At 27.2% G+C, this 27,208-nt stretch overlaps 1 protein-coding gene across 2 annotated transcripts; it reads left to right on the top strand.

Annotated features, from left to right (window-relative positions):
- On the top strand, positions 1-21,410 carry dnr1 (E3 ubiquitin-protein ligase defense repressor 1). Of its 2 annotated transcripts, XM_089224572.1 has the most exons (7): positions 1-713; positions 4,257-4,311; positions 4,414-4,607; positions 19,341-19,575; positions 19,649-19,824; positions 19,972-20,191; positions 20,458-21,410. In XM_089224572.1, exons 2-7 carry the CDS (start codon positions 4,264-4,266, stop codon positions 20,860-20,862), a joined length of 1,278 nt encoding a protein of 425 aa, XP_089080698.1. In that variant the 5' UTR covers positions 1-713; positions 4,257-4,263; the 3' UTR covers positions 20,863-21,410. The 2 variants fall into 2 exon arrangements, with proteins under 2 accessions (XP_089080698.1, XP_015367593.2); XM_015512107.2 differs by lacking the exon at positions 4,257-4,311 and having other exon boundaries at positions 8-713.
- Positions 21,411-27,208: the final 5,798 nt, after the last annotated feature.

Here is a 27,208-nt window from a genome sequence, read left to right as displayed (position 1 = left end):
CTTCTGAATTTCCGATGTTCATTAATCTCATAACTCATTAGCTACAGACGGTTACTATAAAACGGTTATAACGTTCTTGTTCTTCATTTTGTTTTTGTTTTAATGTTGATTTTTATTTTTATTTCACACCTCGTGTATCTTGCACACGCGTGCTTGCGAACTCCCGCCGTCGCATAACAATAACAACAACAGTCAACAACAATAATAATAAATGTCTTCGCTGAGCTTGGCGTCGCACGCTGTGGTGATCAGTCTGTACTCTGTTGAGTGGCCTCTTGCAGTGAACGAAGTGGTGCACGCAACAGTTCAATACGTTTAATTATACGTTAATACAATTCTATCATCACCGTAAATGTGTATGGTGTGCACTAAGCGATTAAGCTTGGCGTGGCTGTAGTCCTTTACTTACGACAACGACCGACGACCGGTGTTTTGTTTTCTTCGACTGTCGTCAGTAACCGACCTGCCGACAGTGTTGTGTCCTCCCCTCTCTCTCTCTCCGGGTTACGACCGTTCTGGCCCCTTTATATTCAATACATCCGTGTTCGTCCGTTCGTCGATCGCGGTGACAAACGCAGCGGCAGTAACGTTCGCGCGCGCAATCAGGCGAAATATGAACAGTGAAAATGTGGTGTTTAGTGAGCCAACCGAACGCAGTCGTTATAGAAGTCAGGCTCGACCATAAGGCAAAAGGTCTGGAGTGCCTGGAGAAGGTAAACACAACGTATTTAGCTTACCTATACTTAGTTGTCGTCACTACTCGACATAATATACTGTTTCCAAGCTCCGGTGTCGATTGACTATTACAGAATCCAATACAGTACGACTGTGCTGATACCAATCACCAACCACTATTGTGCCATTATGCTTGTTACTGCTGTTAAAATGTCAAACTATGGCCAATAGTTTACTTCCTACTATGAGTGAAAAATTAAAAGTATTTGGCCTTATTTGACTGGTACAAAAAAAAAAAAAAAAAATAATAAAATAAATTGAAGCTCATCATTATATTAGGTAATACCTCGGGTAATACATATACATTAATAGGCAAATCATTAGCATTCTAAATAATATTATTATATATATTATTGAATTTAGTACTTTATAGTCACAATTATAAAAAAAAGTTATTAGATTATTATCACTTATTTATAAATTATAATCAAGTTTGCAATTAATAGTTTTCAGAACATCTTTGTTCTTCTAAGCTTTTCAAAAAATCTGCTTCGTCAATTAAATTAGGTTCACGAGCTGTCTTTGAATTATTATTGTTTTTTGCTCTATTATTGTTCCAATTATTGCTCCACAATTATACTAAAATACAACTTTTATTTGACCAATTGTTAATAGGTATTTGGCATCTACCAAAATTTTACCGGCTATTCTAATTGAAAATGCCTTTTGTTGATGTGTGAAAGCCTTATGATTAAATGATGTGGTTAATGTGCTATTATTTTATTTGAAAACGTTCTTGTAACTTATATTATCCCCTCAGCAATTCTTTAGAATACATTTTAAATAATAGGTAGTAATTTGAATACTTAGTTTATGCAGGCATATAGACTCTATTACTCTCTATATTATAGAGAGTAATTTTATCATAAGCTACTTGTGTACAGGCTTCTACTTTTCTTCAAAATAAATTTTAAGTTCCATTATTATATTATATAAAATGTACATATTATTACTCGTATTATTAGTTTTTAGTTCTGATTTTCCTAAGTTGTTTCATGAGATACTAAATTAAAATATTTTAGTATCTATTTTTAATGAATTAACGAAAAGTTTTTTAATTTTTGTTGATTATATTCCTGTCTTACGTCTTGATTGACAGAAGATTTTTGATGAATAGATGATAAAAATTGTTTCTGAGAATAACTGAATAGTAATAATTTCAATAAAGAAAAAAACTTAAGTTTTATCGTCTAAAAAACTTAATTTTTCAGTTATCATAGTTATCATAGTTCTCATACTTACATTCTTAATTAATTTTGATATAATGAACTATTTTAAAATTTAAATATTTAATAAGAAGTTTGATTACTTTAATATGTAGGAGTTTAAGTTATGTGTATCTAACACTACATAATATGTTATAAGTAGGTATATACTTTGGTAGTTATGTAATATGATTTAAAAGTTTATAGCTTAGTTTTATTGCAATAGATTTTATTCAATAATTTAATGTAGGTAGGTAATATAATTACAAAAAACCTCCCCAGATCTTCTTAAAAATTATATTTTATCTATGCTCCTGGTTAGAATTCTTGTACTTGCGATATTCATGGGCGTTATTTCAGTTTTTGACTTGGAGGAGCTTTAGTGCTTCACACTTTAAATGAAATATATTAGTGAGGGCCTTCATCTGCCCCCCACACCCCCATTCAAATATCTTCTAAATAAATTATTTTATGTGATATACCTAATACAACATAGGTAATATATTTTTCATTGCTTTTCTCACCTAGGTACTTAACTATATTTTAATACATGTCACATTAACTTTAGAAAATAAATTCTTCAAACAACTTTTACTGAATTATGTTGATTGGGTAGCTACCTAACTGGAAGATGTAATACTATAATTAAAATCCAAATTTTTGGAGGTGCTTATTAGCCCTTTCAAGTCCCTCCATATTACGGTTATGGCTGTATCTATCAACTGAACTAAAAAAGTTTCTATGTAGATATTTAATATGAATACTTTTTCCATAGTAGGTATATTTTTTACTATTTAAACTGGTAGTAATTTAGTTGGTATACACATTGATTCTATAATAGAAAATAGTATATTGTAATATCAATGGTATACACATTCTAGTGTACACATTTAAACCTTAATTTAACTCCAAATTTAGCTATAATTTTGTTATTATTGTAAATTTGTATTTTATTTTTCTTAGTGTATTGTGTATTTTAATTTTTTTATATAGTTATAAACATTTTTAAACTGAAAATTCCATTAAAGAATAATAATAGTCCCTACTTATTATATGTGCATTATGAAAGTGCCTATTGCTTTCTTTTGAACCTACTAGTAAATTTAAGTACTAATACTTCATTTCAACCTTAGAATTAGCAAACTGTAATATTACAATGTAAATAGTAACCTCAATTTTAAAATAGGTACATTAGTAGATTTAACATTATATATTTGTTTCATTGTTTGTATAAGTACCTATCTAAAATTTGATTTTAAAAGCATATGTAACTAGGAGTTGTAACAATTTATAGATTACTAACTCATCATTTATGTCGCGCTTGCCGATTTAGCTTAGGTTAACAGAACACAGGAACGTAGAGTACGAGCATATATGTATATTATAAAATATAGCCAGACAGTCGTGTCCAAACACACATTGAAGCCTACCTTGTAAAAATCATTTAATAATTGTTCAGCTCGTGCTCCGCTATTCCTGTGATCTTCAATATACTACCCTCAAGAACAGGGTTACTCAGGTGATAGTGTACTATATACTATAGATATTGTTCAGTTATTTAATAAATCTTGTTTTGCGTTACTATATCGTGTTCCATTGTGTTAGTCTATGAACGCAGGTCATAAGTTCGTAGGACCTATAAAATATAACTTAGGAAACTTTATTTGTATCGATCCAACAACCCGGTTCTCAAGACCGGTTCTTGTAGTAGGAATAGCTAACCAACTACTCCTTAACTGGATAGGATTTGGTATATATATCGACAACCACTTAGTTTTGATAGACGAAGGAGGTGTGTTGCAGAGTATAAATAAATGGGTTAATTTACATTTTGTCTATAATGATCATACCTACTTCTTACATTTTAAAATCAAAAATATAGTTGGGTTAAATATATTAATATATTTAAATATATTGTAACTGTAAAGTTGAGTTTGAATTTGGTAGATATTATATAACATACAGACTACAAATTACACACTAAAAACTGGGCCGTCCCAAACTACAATTAATTAAGGGGGAAGGTGTAGCATGTAGCTCCTCGTGTAGCTCCATCAATTTGCCAACTCAAAGTTTTTTTCACCGTGCTCGAAAATTATTACTAATTTATTATAAGATAAATCATATTAGTGCTTAGTATATATATATCTCGAGATATATCTTTAGTCAGCTGCTTATTTTTCATACTTTTAAGTTGTTTGTGCAAAGATAAAAATATTAACCATTATTATTAATTTATTATCATACTGAATATATCATATTAAAGTAAACGAAAAAAAAAGCTTTAACTCATGTACCTATAATTTGATTAAATAGGGATATAATGAAAATAAAATGTTGCTGTGATTCATGTCAGTATGTAATTATCTCGGTAATTTTGTTTATCAATTTGTATTGTCTATCCATATAATATTTTATAGTTTCTTAAATAATATTTTTTATTTACCTAGATGAAACTGTTTATATCTTATAGGTATGTGAATGTTTGGGCATCAACAAAGAATGTGATTACTTTGGATTACAGTACAAAACTGTCAAAGGGCAAGATGTTTGGTTGAATCTAAGAAATTTGATTGAACATCAAGTTGCTGGAGTTCATCCATATCGCTTTGCACTCAGAGTCAAATTTTGGGTACCACCACATTTACTATTACAAGAATCTACCCGGTAAGTTTTAAGATTTAAGAATAACTACTATCTTATTATAGATAGTTAGATGTGCATAAACATCAGAAAATATCAATTATAATTTATAAGCATTAATATGCAGAATGATTCTTTTATCAAACACTCATTATTTAAAAATTATTGACTTTTTTCAAAATATTTTTTTTACATAGTTTCAAGTTGTTAAAAAAACAACTTTTTTATTACAAAATTATATTTTTAAATATTTTTTATCCTTATCATTTTTTAAGTTTTTTACTTTTTTGAATGACAACAGAGTTTTAATTTCATAATCTGTGGCGTAACTATAAAATTCTAGCCCATGTGCAATATTATTTTATGGCCCCTAAAAATCGTTATATGAATAAAATTACACAATTACACGTATATATATATAAAAAATGTATAATTATATTATGTATTATAATATATATAATTCATAAAATAAACCATAATTATAATTAAACTATACTTATACATGAAATAAATGACATAATAATATGTATTAACATGAAATAATTTATAAATTACGTTGTCATTGTGTTTAAATATATTTATGACGTAAATGGTTTTTTTCTTGCCTTTAAATCAGCAAATTGTCTTATAAGTTCCTGTATATCCATTTGTTCAGCTTCTTTAGCTTCAATGGCTAAAATTGCTAATTCACTGAAGCGTTCTTGTTGTTGTGTGGATCTCAAATAATTTTTACGTATAATCATCAATCAAGATATTTACGATAAGCATAAGCCGATAAATGATATAATATGTTCTAATGACAATATTTCTACCTGTTTCATGGACAATTTATTTTTATACTCTTCGTAATATAAAATTGTATGGTTTTATCGTAGTATATAATTTATTATAAAATAGTTTAAAATTATTAACAACATTTACAATTTTAATATATTTTAAACAAAATATTAAAATTCTAGGGCCCCTTTTTGGACCTTCTAGGCCCCGGGCCCCAGTGCAATGCACACCTATGCAACCATGTAATTACGCCACTGAATCTAAAGCAGAATATTTTTCTAAGTATTTTGATTCATAAAAATCGAATTTAGGACGAGTAGCTTATGACTTATGAGTTATAAGTATTTAAAGTTTAGACAAGCAGAGTAGTGGACAAACATTTTGCGGGGTGACCCCGCACCACTCCACTCTGCCAATCTAAACTTAAATACTTACAAGTTATAAGTTATAACTCATAAACTACTAGCCCTAAATTCGATTTTTATGAATCAAAATACTTAGAAAAATATTCTGTTTTGGAATATGAAATTAAAACTCTATGCTGTCTTCAAAAAAGTAAAAAACTTAAAAAATGATAAGGATAAAAAATATTTAAAAATATAATTTTGTAATAAAGATGTTGGTTTTTTACAACTTGAAACTATGTAAAAAATATTTTGAAAAAAGTCAATACTTTTTTAAATAATGAGTGTTGTTTGATAAGAGAATCACCCTGTATTGTATTTTAATAGTAAATTTAAAATGCTTTAAGGTCTCATGAGGAAAGCTACTATATGATAAATAGTTTTATAATTACGTAGTTATATAATAAAGTATGACATCATGAAAGAAATTATTATTTCTTTGATAGGTGCTTTCTATTTATTACTTGGATATTTTCAAGTAGGTATTTAGCATTTTGGGCTTTGCAAACAGTTTTTAAAATTCTTAGGTTTCAGTTACGGTTTGAAAGATTTGAAAGCTTTTGGTTTTACTTGTAGCTAGTGTATTGAACATTAAAACTAGGCCCCTAGTTTTAAATCAATTTAAAAATAATTATTTTGAGCCCTGGTGGCTGGTGTTATGTGATATTGAATTTGTTTGGAAGTTCCTACCTAAATAAATAAATGTCTTTAAGATCAAATTGTCTAAATTATTAAATTTACATAAATAGTAATTAATATTTATATTAGTTTAATTAATAGATATATAATAATAATAATAATAATCAATATATGCATATATAATACTTATGAATACAAAATATTATGTCTGGTTTTATATATAAGCAATGGAAAGTTTTAAGATTAAAAATAAATAAAATTTAATATTGTATGTTATTCAGTGTTGTCAAATTAAACAATATTAAAAACTAAATCAACTTTAACCTTATGTATTTATAAATAATAATTTGGTACAAATTAAAAATATTATTTTAAAGGCTGTTTTTTAAATTGTTATGTTTAGACTTTAAGAGTTCAACTGAGTACCTATTTGCCAGAAATCCTAATTAAGTACAATTTATTTTATATTATTTAAATATTAATTTTATTAATGGATAGGCATTTCTAATAGGATTTTGATTAATCTTTTTTATTTTAGTGGTATTAGTAGTTATGTATCAACCATCAATACTATTATTTATACATTTAAAATGAGTTTAGTCTTCATCCTATGCTTGGCCAGAAATGGAACAATGTATACTTTTTTTTGTGACTTATGCTGTAACATACTATGAAATCATATTAAACATTTAACCAAAAAGCAGTATATACTGTATTATACCATTACTTTGAATAATTAATACCTGTTTATTTGATTAAAACTTTTTATTCATTTTTAAAAATATAAATTGAAAATTCCCAATTTTCATTTGGTGTTAATTTTGAAAATTGAAGTTTTACTTGAATAACTTCTTTAATTTGCGATACAATTTTATATCATAAGATCTACAAAACACAATACATTTAAGTATCATCTTTAATTGTATTGCATAATTTATTTTGGCTTTTATGTCAAGCAACTAATTAAATTATGATAACTAATACTTAAGTATTACAATTATTTAATGATAAAATTCTGAGAAATATATAAGTTTAATTGAATTTAAAGAAAATGTGATTATCTGATTATAAAATATTATCCAATGAATGTTAGGTACTCAACTATCTTATTATAATATTTACATTTATTTTTTTTGTTATGTTCATTATTTATAACACTCATAGTAATTTTTGTTTAGAATGAATTTTCCCCTATAATGTTTAAATCAAAGTCAATGATTCATAGACATTTTATTAAATATCAAGTTATGTATATACTATATATTTAATATTTAGTTAGTAACTTCAGTTGACCTCAGATAGAGCTAATAATTTAAAAAAAATTTGCTTTATGTTAAATAATTATTAAGAAAGTGTACTGTATTAAAAACGATTTGTGGATAATGGGGGATCTATGATTGTATGATGATTGAATAAATTAACTGTAAAAATTATACACAAGTTATTTTTAAGTGTAGCACAAAGCACAGTAATACTTAAATGTGTTAAGAGAATGTCTACCTCTATTTGTTTTCTATCCCTGCCCATGCACACTAAATTTTTGTACAGCAGAACCAATCTTGTGTTTTTAATTTTTTTAATATTATAGTGAATTATATTATAATTTATAAACAGCCAATGTAAAGAGAAAGTTAACAAAAAAATGTCATTGACATCGCAAATATTATTTTATCACATAATTTACATGATATGTTTTTAATTCAGGGCCATCAAAATTATATATATATTTTTGTATTTATATAAGCATAGAAACAATTTTGGCCTTGTGGTTCCCTTATTTTATTATTATGTATTATTAATGATTGTTCCCTAAATTTCATAATTCGAGTTCAATGCTGCTCGCAACATATTATTGATTGTTATTTGGTTATACTCAGTGGTTATTGACCTTGTACAGTATACACTATCATTGATTTTAATAATGATAATTACATTTCTCTGATTAGTATTTTCATGTTAGACAGCTATACTTTATTAATTTAGTTTTATTTCCTGGATATTCTTATCAGTTACATATATTTTAGAAAGAAGATATCACAAGTATTATCGTTTTCACTCAGACTAGTGATTTGTCCTTGCACTTGCATGCTTATAGACAAATAGACAATAGACTATATTATATTGACATATATAGGTTGATGGTTATTACTCTTTAGTTTATAGTATATAATAAAATACAACTAAATTTTTAACAAATAGATAAGCGTTCATAAGCGTTCATAAACTTTTAACTTTTGTATTCAGGTAATTACAACTGGTTGTTTATGATTGCGTAAAAGGGGTTTCCACGACCTTTTTTGTTCCATTGTTTCATACATTACAAAAATTGACAATTTTAAAAAAGAAGGCATTTGATGAATACATCAAATTGCAATACTCAAATGTCTCAAATTGTATGCTTTTAATTTATATTCCTACCATGCATTCCCTATGCAATATTAATTTTTGCATAATTATTATAATTTGTAATATTATACAAAATTAATTTTGTTTTTTGATACCAAAAAGTAAATATTTATTTTTAACAATTGTTAATAATGTAGAACTGTAAAACAACAAAATTCTAATAGCAATACCAAATTCCCTACAGCTGTATGCTAAATGTTTTTATCATTGCCACCTAAAGTCCTAAGTATTATGAAACATGTTTTATATCTATCTATATGATGTATATCAGTAAACTGAGATACTAGTCTTAAAAATGATTATTCCACACGTTTGTATTACACAAAATTATCAGTTTGTTATTTGTTATATTGTATGATTATGTTTTATGAAAAGTAATATGAGATTTAAATTATTGATAATATTTAGTAAAATGTTTAATTTTTACTGTAAATTAAAATATTATTTATATTAAACTTTTTTTTTTTTTTTTTTTTTATTAAAAATATATTACAATCTGTTTACACATAAAACAATAAGTAACAATGATGAGTGATTTAAAGAAGACATGTCACACATGAAGAGGAGACTGTCCAGTGACAGGACCTTAGAAAATTTGAGTTCAGGCTTTGAAATTTATTTTATTATTTTATTTTTAATTAATTAATTTTTTATTTTTAACTTATGAAGCACTTTTTTTTATTAAAAATGACTATCATTTTAAAACCAAATAACATTCATTTTAATATGGAAGTACAGTTAACTAAGTGATCCATAGACATATAATATATTTTATGAAGTGATCCATGGAAAAATATATAATATATACAAAAAATGCCTCATTTATCGACTATAACATATCCTTCGATCACTAATTCTTTGAGGAACTGTATCTCGCAAATCAATCAACAAAAAATAAAAATGTTAACACGTAAATTCATGAAATAAAAATGGTTTTATCAATTCATGATATTTTTATTATATGTTACCATTTGAAAATCAAAAGTTGATAGTGGTATCACCAATAAATATAAGGGTGAAAACAATTAAAATATTAAACGTTTTTAGAAAATCATAAACATAGAAGTTAATACTTATGAGATAATTAGTGTACCCACTTAAATGGATCACCTTGTATATCATATTCTAAAGGGGTGCATAAAAAAATTGTACTTTGTAATTTCTATTGTTTATTGTCATCCATTTTATTTATGTCAAGATGCAGATGAGTTGAACAACCTCAAAATGTACAAATTAGATAAAGAAATATACATACTGCATACACATGACAGAGTAAAAGTATTAGTGTAAAAACATAATTAATAAATCGTGTATTCGAGTGCAATGTAATATTGTTGATTTATACTAAAACGTATAAAACATGCTAATTTAATTTTTATTATTAATAGTTTTAACTATTGATATTTACTACTGTTAAAGACGTTAAAGTGTTGTATGTTAATGCGTTGATATTAGGTTACAGCTGATAAAACCCTCGTATAGCGTTTTAATGTCAATTGCTTTTTAAAAAGCAACCTTCTAATATTTTTCTATCACATATAGGTACCTATTATATTATTATATATTATTTGGGTTTCGAATTATCTGTTCACGCTATCCATCACGCTCTGGCGATGTGACTATAATTATTTTATTATTATTGTCATGGTGAATTTTAGATTAGGCATATTATTTTATACTGTGTTAAAATAATAATTGCCCCATGTAAACAAAACAAAAGCTTCGGGGAACGTCATTCGCGATCATTAATACAAGCGTCTCCTCCCATGTTCCATTGATGCCGAAGCATGTTTCTTTATTGTTTATAAACTGTTGTGTGCTATGCTTCCGCCATAGTGTGTGACTAATTGTCAACGGTGTCAACGTATGTATTAAAAACGATATAAATTATTATCAACGTGTCGCACGAAATTTACTCTAAAAATGCTCATGAATTATGTTAATAGTGGCTTGAAAAAATAAACTTAGGCCTACATATTATATTATTAATTCTTATTTGGTCTTTACTCTTTATCAATGATGTAATTTGATTGTGTTGTTGCGGGTGATTGATACATTTACCCTCCTCGCTAAAAAAAAAGTTTGGTTTATAATATATCATAAGCGCACGTCTCAGTATAACCATTGTGATCACTGATCTGTATAAGTATATCATGTACATAAAGTACATTTATAAACGCATCATAAATCTTTAAAACGTTGAAATGTAGAAACTAAATCCTACTGTTAAATTCTGATTACATTATTGTTAATGACTCCGTGAAATACATAGGTTTCCGAAATTTTTTTCCAAAAATCTCTTGGGAGCTAAACTCCATTGTTAAACCGTATTTCAATATATTTGTGCAATAGTGATAGTGCTTACTACGAAGTAATATTTAAATTATGTACAGCTAGCATAAGGGAGTTGGTTTTTATGAATTATTTCTATAAAGTATACTTTAGTATCCAATATCTAAAATTAATAATATTTATTGTAAAATAGTGTTTGCCAGTTTTAAAAAGAGTCATGGGGAGATATAAGACATAACACTCAAATCCTCTCCTTAATTACTCCACTATTTTTTATAGTAAATCTAAAACCTTATCTATTTTTATTGAAAATGCATGAATAATGAATTTAATTTAATTATTAAACAATTTTTGCAATCTAAATTGCACAGTCTCAATTAAGTATTGTTATAATATTTACCACTTTTGATAAAAAATAAAAATATAATAAAAATTACATTATACGGTATAGGTTTTTTTATAAATTAGTTTTTGTTTTACTATATTTTTCTGTAATAAGTAATAACCCAATATTTATAACCGGTTTTATTTTAATTCCAGTTTAAATTTTCCCACTTATATTCAACTTTAGTTTTATATAAATTAAATGTTGTTTACAATAATATTCAGTTTACAGTTATCAAAAAGAAGGAACAATAATTAATGATTTATAATTAATGTATTTATTTAAATATTGTTTTTAATTTATGCAATTGAAATCTATTATCTATTTGATATGATTATTCATTTAATTTTTACCTACTTTAGCAACATAATTGTTTATAATAGTTATTCTAGGATTTCAAAATTCTTCATATGAATGATAATCTATTGACAAAAATACAAAATATTTATTTTTTTATGTTTCTATATTGGACTTAATAATAACTCACCTACCTCGGTTTAATCATGAATCTTTTATGTTTTTTCTTAATGCATTGATTTTATGTATGTATTAACGCACAGGTTTATTTTATTTTTTTGCAGAGAAAATTTAGTTACACTATATTAATAATTATCCTAAATCTTTTCTCCTGGTTAAATGAGTATTTATACTGTGTACACGTTGTGGCGCACGTGACGTGTGGCACGGAATCTAAATATTATATAGTTATATTATACAACAAACGTGATAACAGTTTTTACTTCTGTGTAGACACTCTTCTAAACCTTCAGCTTGACACTCACTATATAATGACACGGAGTTGTTAGTTTTCCGTTCTTAAATTATTTTACTAGCATAACCATCTATTTTTTTGTATGAAATAAATAAATTTAATGTGGAATATTTTTATTGAAATTTATTATACCATAAATATAAAATATTTTTTTTTGTATGAATCTATTTTCGGTTTCTATCAAACAGAACGAAATTTTTTATAGATTTACCTACATTGAAGAATATCGTCGAATTATACAATTATTTAAATCCATCACGACAATTATTCATTTTCAATATAACAAAGGTCTCGAAAGGTCAAGCTACAATTATTTTGAACGTCATTCGTTGTTCATAATGCCCGGAAATACATGGGATATTTTTCGCAGTATTGATCTGTATTCTAATTTTGTAGACCAACTAATTAATTTTTCCGGGTAAATAACAAACTGTCAATTTTAAATAATGAAAAGATTTCTTTAATAATACGATGATCATATTAAAACATCATAATGAAATTATTGTTGTTGATTACTGTATTGTTGTACTCATAGCATATTTTCCGTAGAAGAGGTATCATGTTCAATTTTTAAGTTTACCTACGTCATTGGTGAACATTTTGGAGGTGTAATTGTATCCTTAAACCTATCAGGCATGACTTTATTGTAGCATTTAAATATTTAATATACTATACTGATTAAATGCATATTGCTTATAAAAATCATTTTCAGCCTTTCGGGTACCATATAAAAGTCAAATGTCTGAAAAGTAAATATTTATAATTTATTACATGCAAAGACATCAAGTTTGATTTTATTTGGCAACAATTCAGTAATCAAATTATAAAATAAAATATTTTGCTATCGTCGGTATTCGATCTACATAGCATCATAGCCACATAGGTAGGTACTTAAAGTCACACGTGTAACGTGATTTTTTGTTAATAATATTTCTATGCCAAATATGAAGAATTGATTTTCTTTAATTATTTATTGCATGTTGTATGCTTGCATTAGACTTATTTTTGTTGTTCAATAACACATCATTAGTATTTGGAAAAAAGTTCATCAGTGTAAATCGTTGACTTAAAATTAAAATACTCATTATATTTTTTAATGAGAAAAATTATCTATCATTACTTTTTACATTGCATTAATTAATATTGATCCTACTGTTAGTTTCCGTATTTACCGGGTGATACACAAATAAAAGTTTCATGGCTATACTTGCGAGTGAGTAAGGTCAAATGATGTGTCGATGATAAAGTATAATTGCCGCCTACAAGATACTAGTTTGGTTACAAATATTTTTATTCAAGCTTGGATTAATTTGAATGAATCATTACATTTTCAATCGCGCATTAATGTAGTTCTATTCACATCACATTTGTTTTATTGATTAATTGGCTCCACAATTTAATAAATATTTAATTGTTTTGTTTCTCGCCTTAAAATTTAAATATGTACGTATATGAAAATTAATTGATTTCACTATTAAATTTAAAATGCTTGGTTTGATAAATGTCATTATTTAATTATAAAAATAATCGACAATACAATAGTATGTGTTTTTGCTACTATTTCGTAATTTGTAGGCACGTGGTATCTTATAAATAAAATGTTTGATGAATTTATTTATTCATATGCATCGATAGTGAGTATAGTTTCTTGTATAATATCATCGTTCATGACCTGTACAAATTCTAGATGTGATGTCTAACTAGTCGCACAATATAGCACTCAATGGTGATTCAGAATGCTTTAAAAAAAATAACACATTAAGTAAATTATTGCATAATAATACTTAAAATACTTTTAGAATTGTGAAATGTCCAATTTTTACATATTCAAAAATATTGATAGAATGCCTATTCATAGTGTTTTAATCACATGTTTCGCATAAGTAAAAAAAACCTAACAAATTATAACAGAATAGCATAATATGTATAGTATTTTATACGCATGCTTGTATGTTTCTTTATTTTTTTTACTGGATGAACTTTATATTCTGAGTGGAACGACGTATTGATTTTACAATGATATGTGTTTTTTTTCTTTCTAATATTACTGTTTGACCTTTGAGGCAGTAAAAATTCTTAGATTTTCTGCTTTGGATGGTGATTTATGGTAGCTAATGGTACTTTGGGGTCAACATTGAAAAAAGTGCGTTAATGAGGTAACCAGTACTTCTTACAAAATTAATTTTGTTCTTGATGTACTTAATAATAAATAATCTTAGTTACTCGTATTAGAGTTTTTCATCAATTGTATACTATTATTTCTTGTACATGATATAATTTTCCAAGTATTTTGTCTTTTAGCCAGATTTAAGTTAATTTTTTTTATAGGTTCAAATTAAATTAAAATTCGTTGAAACCACGAACATTTTTAAATAATTTTTCACGAAAAGTTTATAAAATGTTCAATTTTTAAAGTTTAGAATTGAAAATTTAATACAAGAATTCTAAAAATTATTTCATTCTGTTAAGCTGCAAAATATAAATATTAAATACACACATTTTTTTTAATCGTAATTTAGAGTTATAACTTGGACTAAATTATAGATTTTATTTAACGATGAATAACTATATTCGTTATCATGTTGTAATTTAAAAATATTTTTCACAGGAATTTGATAATTTTACTTCTACTTTAACATTTAATATCGTACATTTAGGTGTGTTTTATTTTAAACACGATGACATTCCTAAATGTCAAATACAATATATATCTTTGCCATAAATTAATGAAACCTACCATATGGCTGTATTACTAATTGTTAAATAAATTATTTTATTAACAATATATAGGTGTTTAAGATGCTCACTGTAATAAAGGTTGACAGCAGAAACTGTCTTCGCTTAGATTTTTTTGTACGCAATGATTGAATTCAAATTTAACACAAGAAGTACACTTAATACCTACAGTACACGACGGGATAGAATTGCATACCGCGGACACTTTTGTATAGTGATATTAAATTATTATTTTACAAGATAAGCTAATATCAAACTGCTCAAAACTTTAGATCGCAAGTCGTGTCGCGTTTGATTACACGTAGTAGACCAGTAGAACATTATGCATTCTAAATTACACCACCAAACCAAAATACAAAACTAAATCCAAAAATGTGTTTAAAAGTGACTTGTACAAGTAAAGTTACTACAAACCTATGTGAACCGATGAGTTATAATTTATAACTTATAAATCTGAAATCATATTTTTATATTTATCATTGAATTGCTTTTTGAACTTGAGTGCAGTTTTAATATTAACTGCTTTTATTGTGTTGTTCGATTGAAATTAGTGCATTTCGACGGTTGAAGTTCGACCTTATACTCTTACTTATGTACACCACTCTGGTTACCTCCTTTTCCACTTTTTATAATATGTAGGTTAATTGTTGTGATTTTTTTTTCTGTTCCGTAAAACGTGTACAAAAGAATCTACACAAAATTAAATATTATTTCTATAGATTTTAGAAAAAAGTCATACCTAGGTACTTACATCATGTACCTAGTAACATTGCTGTGTGTATATGTTAAAATATAAATATAATAACTGTATCTTTTTCAAATATACTGAACATCTGGGTTTGAATATTCAACTTATTCCACTACTTTGTGGCCGAATTATGATTTTGAATTCTTTAAGCGATGTTGTAACTTAGAGTCTGAAGCAATTTGTACATATTTAGGCATTTCATGTAATTTGGCAAAACCGGTTCAGGTTTATGTCTTGGGAATAAAAATATCGTGTTTCACAATATTACTATATAGGTATATTTTATACACTGTACAGCGTATACGACGTCATTTCTACCATCACTGATTGCTACTACCATTTACCCAATCTTAGTGTTTTGATATCAACGACAGTCTAAAGTTCTATTATTTGGTTAATCGATAATATAAAAAAAAAAACGCAATTTAGTTTTAATGGAGATATACGGACAATTATTAATTACACTTATATTAATAATAATACGAATAACCAAAGAATTATAACAGCTGATTAGTGAATGACAAATTAGTTTCTCCACACATCTATTAAATTCGTTGTTCGAACTATTAACCTAATGATTATTGACTGGTTTAGAGTGACAAAAAAAATATATTCTCTCTTTTTTGAATGATATAGAAGTGTATATTTCTTAATGCTATTACTTGACACTTGTTAGTTATTACGCTTTAAAGGTTTGTCCTTGAAGAAACTACTATTTATTGTTTTTGTTATCACCTAGTATCTACGGGTATAATTGATTAAAATTAAAATAATATTAATCACATTTGGCCTATTTTGACATATTAAATGTGTAGATATGGGTTTTTATCTTGAAATCGTTTTTAAGCACTGTAATTTCTCATACGTCATAAATCATAATATTAATGTTATTGAGGTCACTGGAGTGACAACAGTAGTATCATTGAACGATTACCTAAAAGTAAGTCTGCCTTTTAATTAGAACGTTTCTGTGTTACATTGGTTACATTCATTATACAATCTTTACGGCCGCTATAGGTAGTAGGGAAATATTTTTGTTTTTATTTTTTAATATACCTGTTATTTCTCACCATATAATAAAATGTATAAATGCAGGTAATAATAATAATTTGTATAACCTCGAGAATTATAATTTGAATATAAAAAGATGACACGTAGACATTGCATTATTTTATTATTATGTAGGTATTTTATTCAACTGCAATACAAGCATAACATTACACAAGTTTACTGAAATAGTTTGAAATTACAACCTACAATAGTATTAGATGTGTGATGTATATCGTGTAGATATAATATATAAATGTGGTTCAGATTGTAACGTTCAAATTTGTCTATTTTAATTTTTTTTCAAGTACTTTTAATTCTTAAGACTCAGGTGTTTCGGAAAAAAATTGCTTACATTTTAGGTTAGAAGTTCAAAATCCCAAAATCTAAAATACTTTGGTATTTGAATTTTCTGAATATAATGTAGGTATTACTGCATGAGTTAAATACGTCATCAATCATCGATCATTCTTCTATTTAATCGAAATGTTTTTTGTATAACTGAAAGTAGACTCAAACATGAAGTGCAAATTCACCGTCTCACCGATCGTACTTATTTTTTGAAGTTTTCGTAAATATAAACATAACCACGTAAATCTCGATTATCACATCTTTTATGAATGTATTTTAATATTTTATATTGATCCTAAAGTTAATTTAAGGGTAGCTCACATAATAATTTTTCTTCAACTCATTTAAAAGAGCAAATATTTAAATAAATAAATTTATGACGTATTGACGTATTATTTTATTTATTTAAATGGTTGCCATTGGCTACATATTATAATATTATAATTAGTAAAAATGTTGCATATGAATTTAAAAATATATATATATATATTTACAAAAAAAAAACAACAGTTTTTTGGCATTGGCAAGAGAAACTTCCTGGTGGGACAGCTAGTAATTAATAAAAATATGTATAAAAACTATTTATTTTGTTTATTTAAGATATATCATACATCATATACATACATCATCTATGTTTTGGAAGAATTTTTTCCGTGTTGGGAACATAGCTACCCTGGAAGCAATAATTATTTGGTACCCTGTATTAGTATATCTAAGCGCTATTAAAACAACATATATTTTATGCATAAGCAGTGTCGGCCTGGGCTATGAAAGGCCTAGGCAGGGTTTTTTTTAGGGCCTCAATTTTTTTATCAAAATTTATCTAAGATTGGGTTGAAATTGTGAAAGTCATGTTTTGTGATATCTTACATACATATAAAATATATACATTATACATGAATATTTTTGTAGCATATTAATTAATGTATTATTGTTAAATACAAACTAACTTGACTTCATACATACACAACATATTATAGAAAATATATATTTAAAATTAAACTATTATTTTATTATTATAACAAATGTGTACATAATATTTCTTTTAACTAAAAAATAGATGAATTTTATACAAGTTTGGATTACATACTCTTTATTAGGTATTAAAATTTACTTATTCTTTTTTAATAAAATTACCTTAAATTCACTGATACACTATTAAAATAATTATGTTCTACTAATTAACAGACTTGGTTAATTTTAAAACAACAACAAATAAATGATTTAACACATTATATTATTATTCTAATATTATGATTTTTTTTTATTCATAACGTAAGTAATCTTTTTAATGCGTCAGACGAACCAGCAATGCAATTAATAATATGTTCTTTATCGATCTCTATATCTTTCTCGACATTCATTAGCATAAATGGAGTTAAATGTTCTTGACTTATAGTAGATCTTAATTTTGATTTAACTAACTTAAGTTTAGAAAAAACTCTTTCACACGTTACCTGAGTTGATGGAAGAAGTAGTACATATTTATACAAAACAAATAAATTATTAAAAGTATTGGAATTAAATGCAAGTTCTCTAATTGTGATATAAGCACATGCAATGCATCTATTACATTTGTTACAGTCAATTGGTAAAACGTTTTCTTCATCAACATCACTGCCCATATTTTCAAATAATAAATCCTGTTGAACATAATGCTGATCAACAATTTTAGTTGTACATTCAGATAATTTAGGATGAAAGCTTTCAAACTGACAAGCAAATTGTTTCAATTCATAGCAAATTGATTTTCGTTCTACTCCAGCTAACTCACAAATTTTTGTTAAAACGTCGGCAAGAAAATTATTTAATGATTTAATTAAGTCCCCATCCATCACTATTTGAGGTGCCTATGCTAGCATAAAAAAAAAAAAAAAGGTGAGGGCCTCGGCAGCGTTCGCTGCCTCGCTGCCCTGGCCAGGCCGACACTGTGCATAAGACTATTATAATACTATTGTAATACTATATGAATATGTGTATTGTGTATATATACACATTACACATATGTGTGTCACTAGGTGTATCTGTGTAAAAATGATTGACATCTTGAATATTTATGTTGTTATATCTTATAGTTATTATGTATATTTCTAAGTATAAATACTATTTTATATTATAGAGCTCTAATTTGTATTTTTTTACAATTAATTAATTATTATCATAATTCAAATTATTTATTTTTATTGTTATTTTGTTACAGCCATCAGTTTTATTTGCATGCCAAGTTAGAGCTATGTGAAGGACGTTTAAGACCTACAGATAGCCAAGCAATATGTAGAACTATTGCATTGTTGGCACAGGCTGAATTTGGTGATTGCAATGATTCAGTTGCTCTTGTTCAGTTTTTTACCTATTGGTGTGAACATCTGGGCGCACCTAAAGATGAAGACGAGTTTATCATTGATCATATTCAAAGTCTTCAATCTGAAATGAAAGTATGTGTGATATAATTTCATTTTTATTATTTATTGTAGTCTGAACTCTATAAATATATTGTTATATTTTAAGGGTATGAAACAAACAACTGCTGAATATTGGTTGATTAAAGAAGTCTCTGGCCTACAAAATTTTGGTGAAGAGGTGTTTGAAGGCAGAACAACAAACGGTTCTTCAGTATTGGTAGGAGTTGGACCACATGGTATTAGTTTGGAGCACCCAGATCAAGTTGATCATGAAAAACAAATGTAAATATTAGTAGTGGTCAAATTAATTGTTTAGAATGGCAAAAACATATCTTTTTAGACATTGTTTAATTCAATCCTTTTATTTTAAAACTTTTGTACTATTTGAATTTAATTTTTTTTATTAATATTATTAAATATAATTTTTAGGATTCCTTATACCGCGATCCGCAGTGCTGCCAGCCATCGTCGTGTATTTGAGATGTGGTATTTGGCAGGTGTTGAACATTCCGAAACACTATTTGTATTGAAATTAGAATCTAGCCTGGGTGCAAATACTCTATATAGAGCACTTACGGAAAAACATGCATTCTATAGTTGTGAAACGGTCAGAGGGGCTGTTACATCACAATATATCAGGGATCTCAAGGTAAATATCATATTATTTTAATCATGAAAAATGTTCAGTGAATTTACCAAATTAAAAAATATTTGCACGTGTAAATATTTTTATCATCATAATTTTCTATACATTTTGCCTCCTAAATTTGAAACTATTAATTAATGAAAGTGTTCAATCAAATGCAATTTTATCAAAGATATTCCAATATTCTCTTATATATAGTTGATCTATGATAATTTTTAACTGTAATAATGTATTAAAAACTGTTGTTAATATAATAGGTTTATTTTCAGGGTACAATTATATCTATATTTAATGAAGATTCACCGTTAGGGAAGAAATATGTGTTCGACATACAGAGGACCTGCCGTGAAGTGCATGATAATGCACGCCGTGCACTTTACGAAAAGCAAAACAAAGTTACACCATCTAGCTCTTCAGTGGTACTGAGTTCACCTGAACCTGAGCCAACAACTTCACAGGATAGCTACAAATTGGCCAAGCTCATTGATGCACTTACATGTAGAATTTGCATGGATGCCACTATTGATCATGTATTTTTCCCATGTGGCCATGTTATTGCATGTGGAACATGTGTTAAACGATGTGAAACTTGCCCATTGTGTCGAGGTGCAATTGATGAATCTAGACATGTGTTTATTCCAACTTTAGCTGACTTGCCTGGTCTTCATCATTGATGCTATAACCTAGTAAAGTATGTTCAAATCATGATGACTCGTAGAAGGTGTACTGTCGTCAAAATTGACCTCAAAGCATGAACGTCTGTGATAATGCTAATATATAAAAACTTCCTATACTTTCATACTTATTTATTTTTGTTAAAACAATTTTTATATAGTATTGATGTAAAAAATGGAAAGGAAATTTCATTTGTATCATTTACATTTTGTTAATAATTCATTTAGTTTAAGGTAATATATTTTTAAGTATACTTTTTATACAAACTCATAATTAAATTTAAGTTTTTGTGTTACCATTAAACTATTAATTTGTATAATTCAGATTGATGACACAATTGTTTGTTTATACAAACATTTGTATACTTAATTGTTAATATTGAAGTTAAGTACAATTATGAATATAAGAAGTTAAATTTTCCTTCATAGTTTTTGTTCAAAATATTATTATTTTTTCATTTAATTTATCATTATTATCATTGTGTTGTGAAATATATAAATGGATTCAATTTATACATAATATAAATTGCGTTTGCACATTTTTATTATTAGATTTCAATTATTTAATCTAAAAAAAAAATTGAAGATGATGGGATTATCACTTTTAATTGTATTATATTAAGAGATTATAAAAAATAAAATAAACTATTATAAATCATTTAAAAATCTTAAGACGATGTTAGCTTAAACTTTGTTTTCTCTCACAGATTCATGCACTTTGCACAACATAGATAAAGCGCATTCATGTAAATTCATTTTTGACTAATTTTAGAGTAAAATAACCTATAAAAAATATTTTTGGTAGGTTTAAAATATTGTATTTAAATTTCATTATTATTTGACTTAATATTCATTATGAAAAAATGGAACTGGTTTACATATATTACTGTAATAGTAAAGATATCTAATAATTAATAGATAATTAAAAAATTCAAAGCGAAGGTCTGAACCTAGTGACCCTTCTCCCCCCCTTCTTAACAGGTCAACTGCCACGTGTACATTTTTTTGTTCACGAACAAATCTCCATACTTATATGCAAATATTTTTATACTGTCCAACAAATTTTAAACAATAATTTGCAAAAACCTCTTTTTTTATAATTTTGATTTAAATAAGAAATATCCATTTCCTATCTTCGCCGAGTAGACAAAACTGGTCCTAGGGGCCACAATATTTAATTCCAATGTTATATTAGTACAGATGTGTCTGTACATGAAATTTGTTTGAAAAAAAAACTCGTGTGCAATATAATGTACACGAAAAGAAAAATGGTAAGTAAAGGAGTGTACACAATTTTGTACACACGGCACTGGGTAAAAAGTATCAAATATCATAGTGGCAGTCAACCTGTTAAATTAACTACTACCATATTTTAATAATAATATGAAAGAACATACTAAACATAGTATAATTTTATGATTAAAAAAATAAAATTAATTACATTATAATTTAGCTTACTGTAACATGAAGTAACCAGGATTTAAGCATATAAAATATACAATATATAATTAAAATAAATCAAACATTGTAATTTTTTTTCAAGTAACTTACATAATATTAATCTTTTTTTTAAATGTTGAAATTTTTAAATAAAAATATGTACATGTTCAGGCAGTATGTGAATCTTGCAAAAAACAATAAAAATATTCATAGCCATGACCGGGTTGTAACAAAATATGCCTGAAATAAAATTGTTATTCATGGTCGTTTAATATGTAATTTCATCTGAATTTGAACTTAAAATTACTATAAAAAAAGCGGGTAAGTAAGTGGATGTCGCTCTACAGTACAGTAGGTTACTGTAATGGATGATATTAAATTTGAATTCAATGATGTAATATAATTGTATTATACGAAAAACAATTCTGAGTGGAGACGGTTTATCAGTCTAGGAATGTTATACTATATTAATTGTATTGTTATAATTTCAAAAAAAAAAAAAAAAAAACAATATTAAAAAATCGTAAGTTTTTCTCCTTTAACCGCTTTTATTTCGAGTACCGTTTCAAAAATCAAAAAATGACCAGCTCAAGAACATTACCTTTCAGAAAAGATGCTACACTTGATACTTTTGAGCAAGTTTTGAGGGAGCCTTAAAAGGTGTTTACAGAATAAAAAAGAAAAAGAAATAAACATCATTGTATAACCAATACATTCCTTGCTCCGCTCAGAATCTAAAACTATGTTCTTATAGATTTTAGATTTTTGCTGCAGAAATAACTACTTTCGTAAAATTTTATTTTAAATTTTCAATCCTTAGCTATAAAAGTTAAAAGTTCTATACATTTTAACAGCTAAATAATTTATAAATTTTGTCAAAATGTGAACTTTAAACGGTTAGGTATATGTATATAAAAAAAAAAACGTGCCAATGTATATTTTCCAACTGTTATTATATCAACTTATGGGCAGAGGTTAAAGTGGGAAAAAATTCCAGAGGGGACTAATGTTTCCATATAGTTTTAAGCGTTCCTTATATAATTTTATGTATAATGTCTAATGTATAAAATCCTAATTTGTTAAAGGGGGCGCTTTTTAACCGCCATCAGAGGTAAGGGGACTGAGTCCTCCTGCGTCCACCCCCACTTTAACCCCTGCTTATGGGGAACCTTGTATTCAATTTTCAAGTTTTTTTGTCCAACAAATAAAATTTTATTGACATTTAAAGAAAAAAATTTTAAATTTAATATGTCTATAATAATAATTTAAAAATATTTGAAATATCTTGGAAATTTTATCAGATATAAAAAGTGCCAAAATAACATTCAATGATAATTTCATGTATCTACGGTAATTTGTTTTAGAGTTACACCAATATATCTTATTTTTTTAACAATCTGTACAAACAAGTACATTTAGTAATTTAGATATAATAAAAAAAAAACATAACATATAATTTGACAAAGAAACAGTTTTTAAGGAAGTCGCCCGTTGGTGACACTTACTAACTTTTAGTTGGGCTTACCATTACTTAAGTAGATCGCGATTCCAATTACGTTTAAGCCTGCGTGGAGAGTTGCCTGGGATATACAGTGAAGCTATATCTTTAATGAGAGAATTAGTACTGGAGTTGAGTTTGGAGTGGAAACAGTGGCGTCATTTCAGGTTTTGAAAGGGAGGGGGGCAAAAATTTTGACCGGCCCATAGGCCATAATTTAAAAAAAAACCACTTGCTAACAATTACATTTTTATCTCAGTACAAACAGTCTTCTTACATCTTACACAATTATATACATACTAGTTAGTTATCTGTGATAACTGTGGTTACATTAGGCATAAATAACACATTTTTTGTTGAAAGATAACAATTACTAATTAATACATAGGTATATAAAATATAATATGTAGAGGGATACCCTATAATATTACCTATTAGTATTTAGCATTGAGTAATTAATATATGCTCAATGCTATTAGCTACTATATGATGACATATTCTAAGGGGAATTTTACCCCAATTTATGTCTTATTTGCACCAAATATGAGTTAATGGTATTAACAAAAAATTAAATTAAACATACAATACTTTATTGTATATTTATCATTAATAAAAGTTTTTTAAAAGTTGCTTAAATGCTAGGCAGTGACAGGATATCTTCTTGTTTTCATAGATCCAAACTTATCAACAGCTTGATTTAAATTTATCAGTGAAGCTGTTTCCTTCTCCACAGCTATCACTAATAAATCACTCAGCCGTTCATCGGGTTAGGTAAGTAAATATTTTATACGAGTAGCGGCCTACATGGAAGGCGGGAAACCCGGTATCCCACTCGTCCAGTCCACCACTGCACATACAGAATACAGATACCTTTTAATTATTTATGTGTTAGTAGGAGCCACGAATCATGGTTATATTCTATTTAGCAATGACATGAATGTTATGAATCATTTTTGCGGGCTTGTGGCCCAAAACTAGCACCATATACCCGGCCCGGGCCGGCCAAGTCGACCGGCCCGATAGTAGTCCGCTAATGACAAGGGGGGGGGCAAATGCCCACCTTGCCCCCCCCCAAATGACGCCACTGAGTGGAATTTATATCTTTGAGGTCGTTGTGATGTGAAAGGTTTGTCATATACCATGAAGCACTAGTAATAGTGCGTAGGACAATATTTTGGAAAGATTGGATGGGGTGAATGTTTGAGGGTTTGGCCATCCCTTATATTTGAATACCAAACACCAATATCTAAAATCGATTTTTTCAAAAACCAATTTTGCGTCAAAATTACCGTTTTCATTTACTGGAAATTTTAAATTTTGACTTCTCAACGCACCAACAAGATTCACTTTCTAACCGGAAAATCTACTGAAGTTGAAATTCGAAGCATTATTCATACACTTATAATGTGTTACAAAAGCATGTGTAATACAATATTTAAATTTTGCAAACATTATTTGAACCCAACGCACTATCAAAAAATTATGGCATGCGCTATATTATTATATTATACAAGTTTGAATCATTTACATATACGATATACCTATATGGGCTATGATATTTTAATACAGTGTTTCACAAATTTTTCATAACATTTTTTAAAATAAATAAATTTAATTAATAAATAATATTTTCACTAATAAATACGAAGATGGACTTTTCATGTATAATTATTATTTTTTTAATGAGTTGATGTAACTCGATCCATTTTTTAGTCAATTGATCTTCGTAAAAATCTAATCTAATTATATAATATAATAGTAGGAACTTTTACTGTTCTTCAGAATAAAAACCTAAGACATAGTCTTAACAATCATCAGTAAGTATATATTAATTTTTTTTTGTGAAAATTTGTGAAAACAATAGTATTGTACGTTAAGAAGGAATCGAAATCATAATTTATAAATATTTATGAATTATGTCCACCATTGCCCTCTAATTGGTTGATGTTGAATTGAACAAAAAATTAGTAGACTACATTCCCATGTGCTCTACAGTCATAATTTATCGTGAGGCATAGTGAAAATACTGAAAATGATATTCAGCCGTGAAAATATTGGTAGTATTGTTGGTAGTATCGTTTAGCAGTTTCTAGATTATTTGAACGGTTTACGAACACTGTGCAGACAAAATCCATTATATCGTATACGATTGGTCGGGCAAACTAAGTTTTTATAATAGTATGTAAGTATGTAACACGGAGCGATGTATATGCAATGGTTGTATGTTTAACATTGTATGCAATATTCGACTGTATGCTTAAATGTACCACTATTGCCTATACAATGCGCCGTGTTACATATCATTGTTACAAAAACCGAGTGTGCCATATTTCGTACGACATATTATTAGTGAAATTGCGTACGGCCAAGTAATAATAAGATTGTTCGGAGGAATTAAAAAAATCAAATCAAATATGTGACAAGTATTATTTCTATTAAGTGTGTAAAATATCATTTTAGCCGCTATCGCATTTTTTTCGGTTAAATTGACGCTCTGTAGATTTAACATATCGATTAGGGCTATTAAATTTAATCTATAATGAAACAGTATACCTTTATGTATGACTTGTATGTATGTATGACTGTAATGCTTGACCTACATCAAAAAAGTCTTAATACGACTATTCTATCCACGTGGCACCCATATGATTAGGCGATCTGATTGCGGTGGAACGTCCGGTTAGTTTTCAATATATTTGCAGCTCGTGTATATGATAATTATGCGTATGGTATGTTATGGTTTTATTTATTTGTCCCGGTATGTTTACTGTGTTTTGATAATTTAATTCAATTCTTATGGTTTGAATTAAATCCGTTTTTTTTTTTAAAATTTAAATGATGCGATTAATTATAACCTATAAAAAACTGACAACATAGTCTAATAAAATATATAGTATTTATAGACGTCTGCATATACGCATGCATTATGCATTTAATGCATAAAACACCAACTATATTACAAAATGTTTACGACTAAAGAAGAATCTATATCTATGTATTTCCGAGATACCGCTGAAGGTTATTATATTTTAGAAAATATACGATGGAAAAATGTTACCTGCAGCGTCGCAGAAGTGAGTAATAAATATATAAATAATAATAATGGATTTAAAAACTGATAATGTTGCATCGTAAAAATTGATTGATACACATTTTGACGATATTAACAGTGACAAAGCTTTACTAACATTGAGTAAATTTGTTTTCGTGGACATGACTGGTGAAAATATGTTATACGCAATTTGATGTTTGAAAGATGCAAGGTGTTTTTATCGGTTAATTTATTAAAAACGCGTAAACGTGATCATATCGCTTACGGGATAACGGAATTTATATTAAAGTTAAATATTAACATATTTTTCTAATAATTGAATTATATAGAACTTAATTTGAAATTTTCAGACAGAC

Source organism: Diuraphis noxia, unplaced genomic scaffold (assembly GCF_037042655.1).
Source record: "Diuraphis noxia isolate RWA-SAM2 unplaced genomic scaffold, SU_Dnox_SAM2 contig0003, whole genome shotgun sequence".
NCBI lineage: Eukaryota > Metazoa > Arthropoda > Insecta > Hemiptera > Aphididae > Diuraphis > Diuraphis noxia.
The sequence above is the reverse complement of the archived record's forward strand: the minus strand, read 5'-3'. Positions and strand labels throughout refer to the sequence as shown.

What these genes read in the sequence shown, in the direction of transcription:
- dnr1 (XM_015512107.2), top strand. Translation starts at nt 627, where the DNA reads ATGTGGTGTTTAGTGAGCCAACCGAACGCAGTCGTTATAGAAGTCAGG. An exon ending in GTCTTCAATCTGAAATGAAA is followed by an intron (nt 19,576 to 19,648) that starts GTATGTGTGATA and finishes TTATATTTTAAG; the next exon opens with GGTATGAAACAAACAACTGC. An exon ending in AATATATCAGGGATCTCAAG is followed by an intron (nt 20,192 to 20,457) that starts GTAAATATCATA and finishes GTTTATTTTCAG; the next exon opens with GGTACAATTATATCTATATT.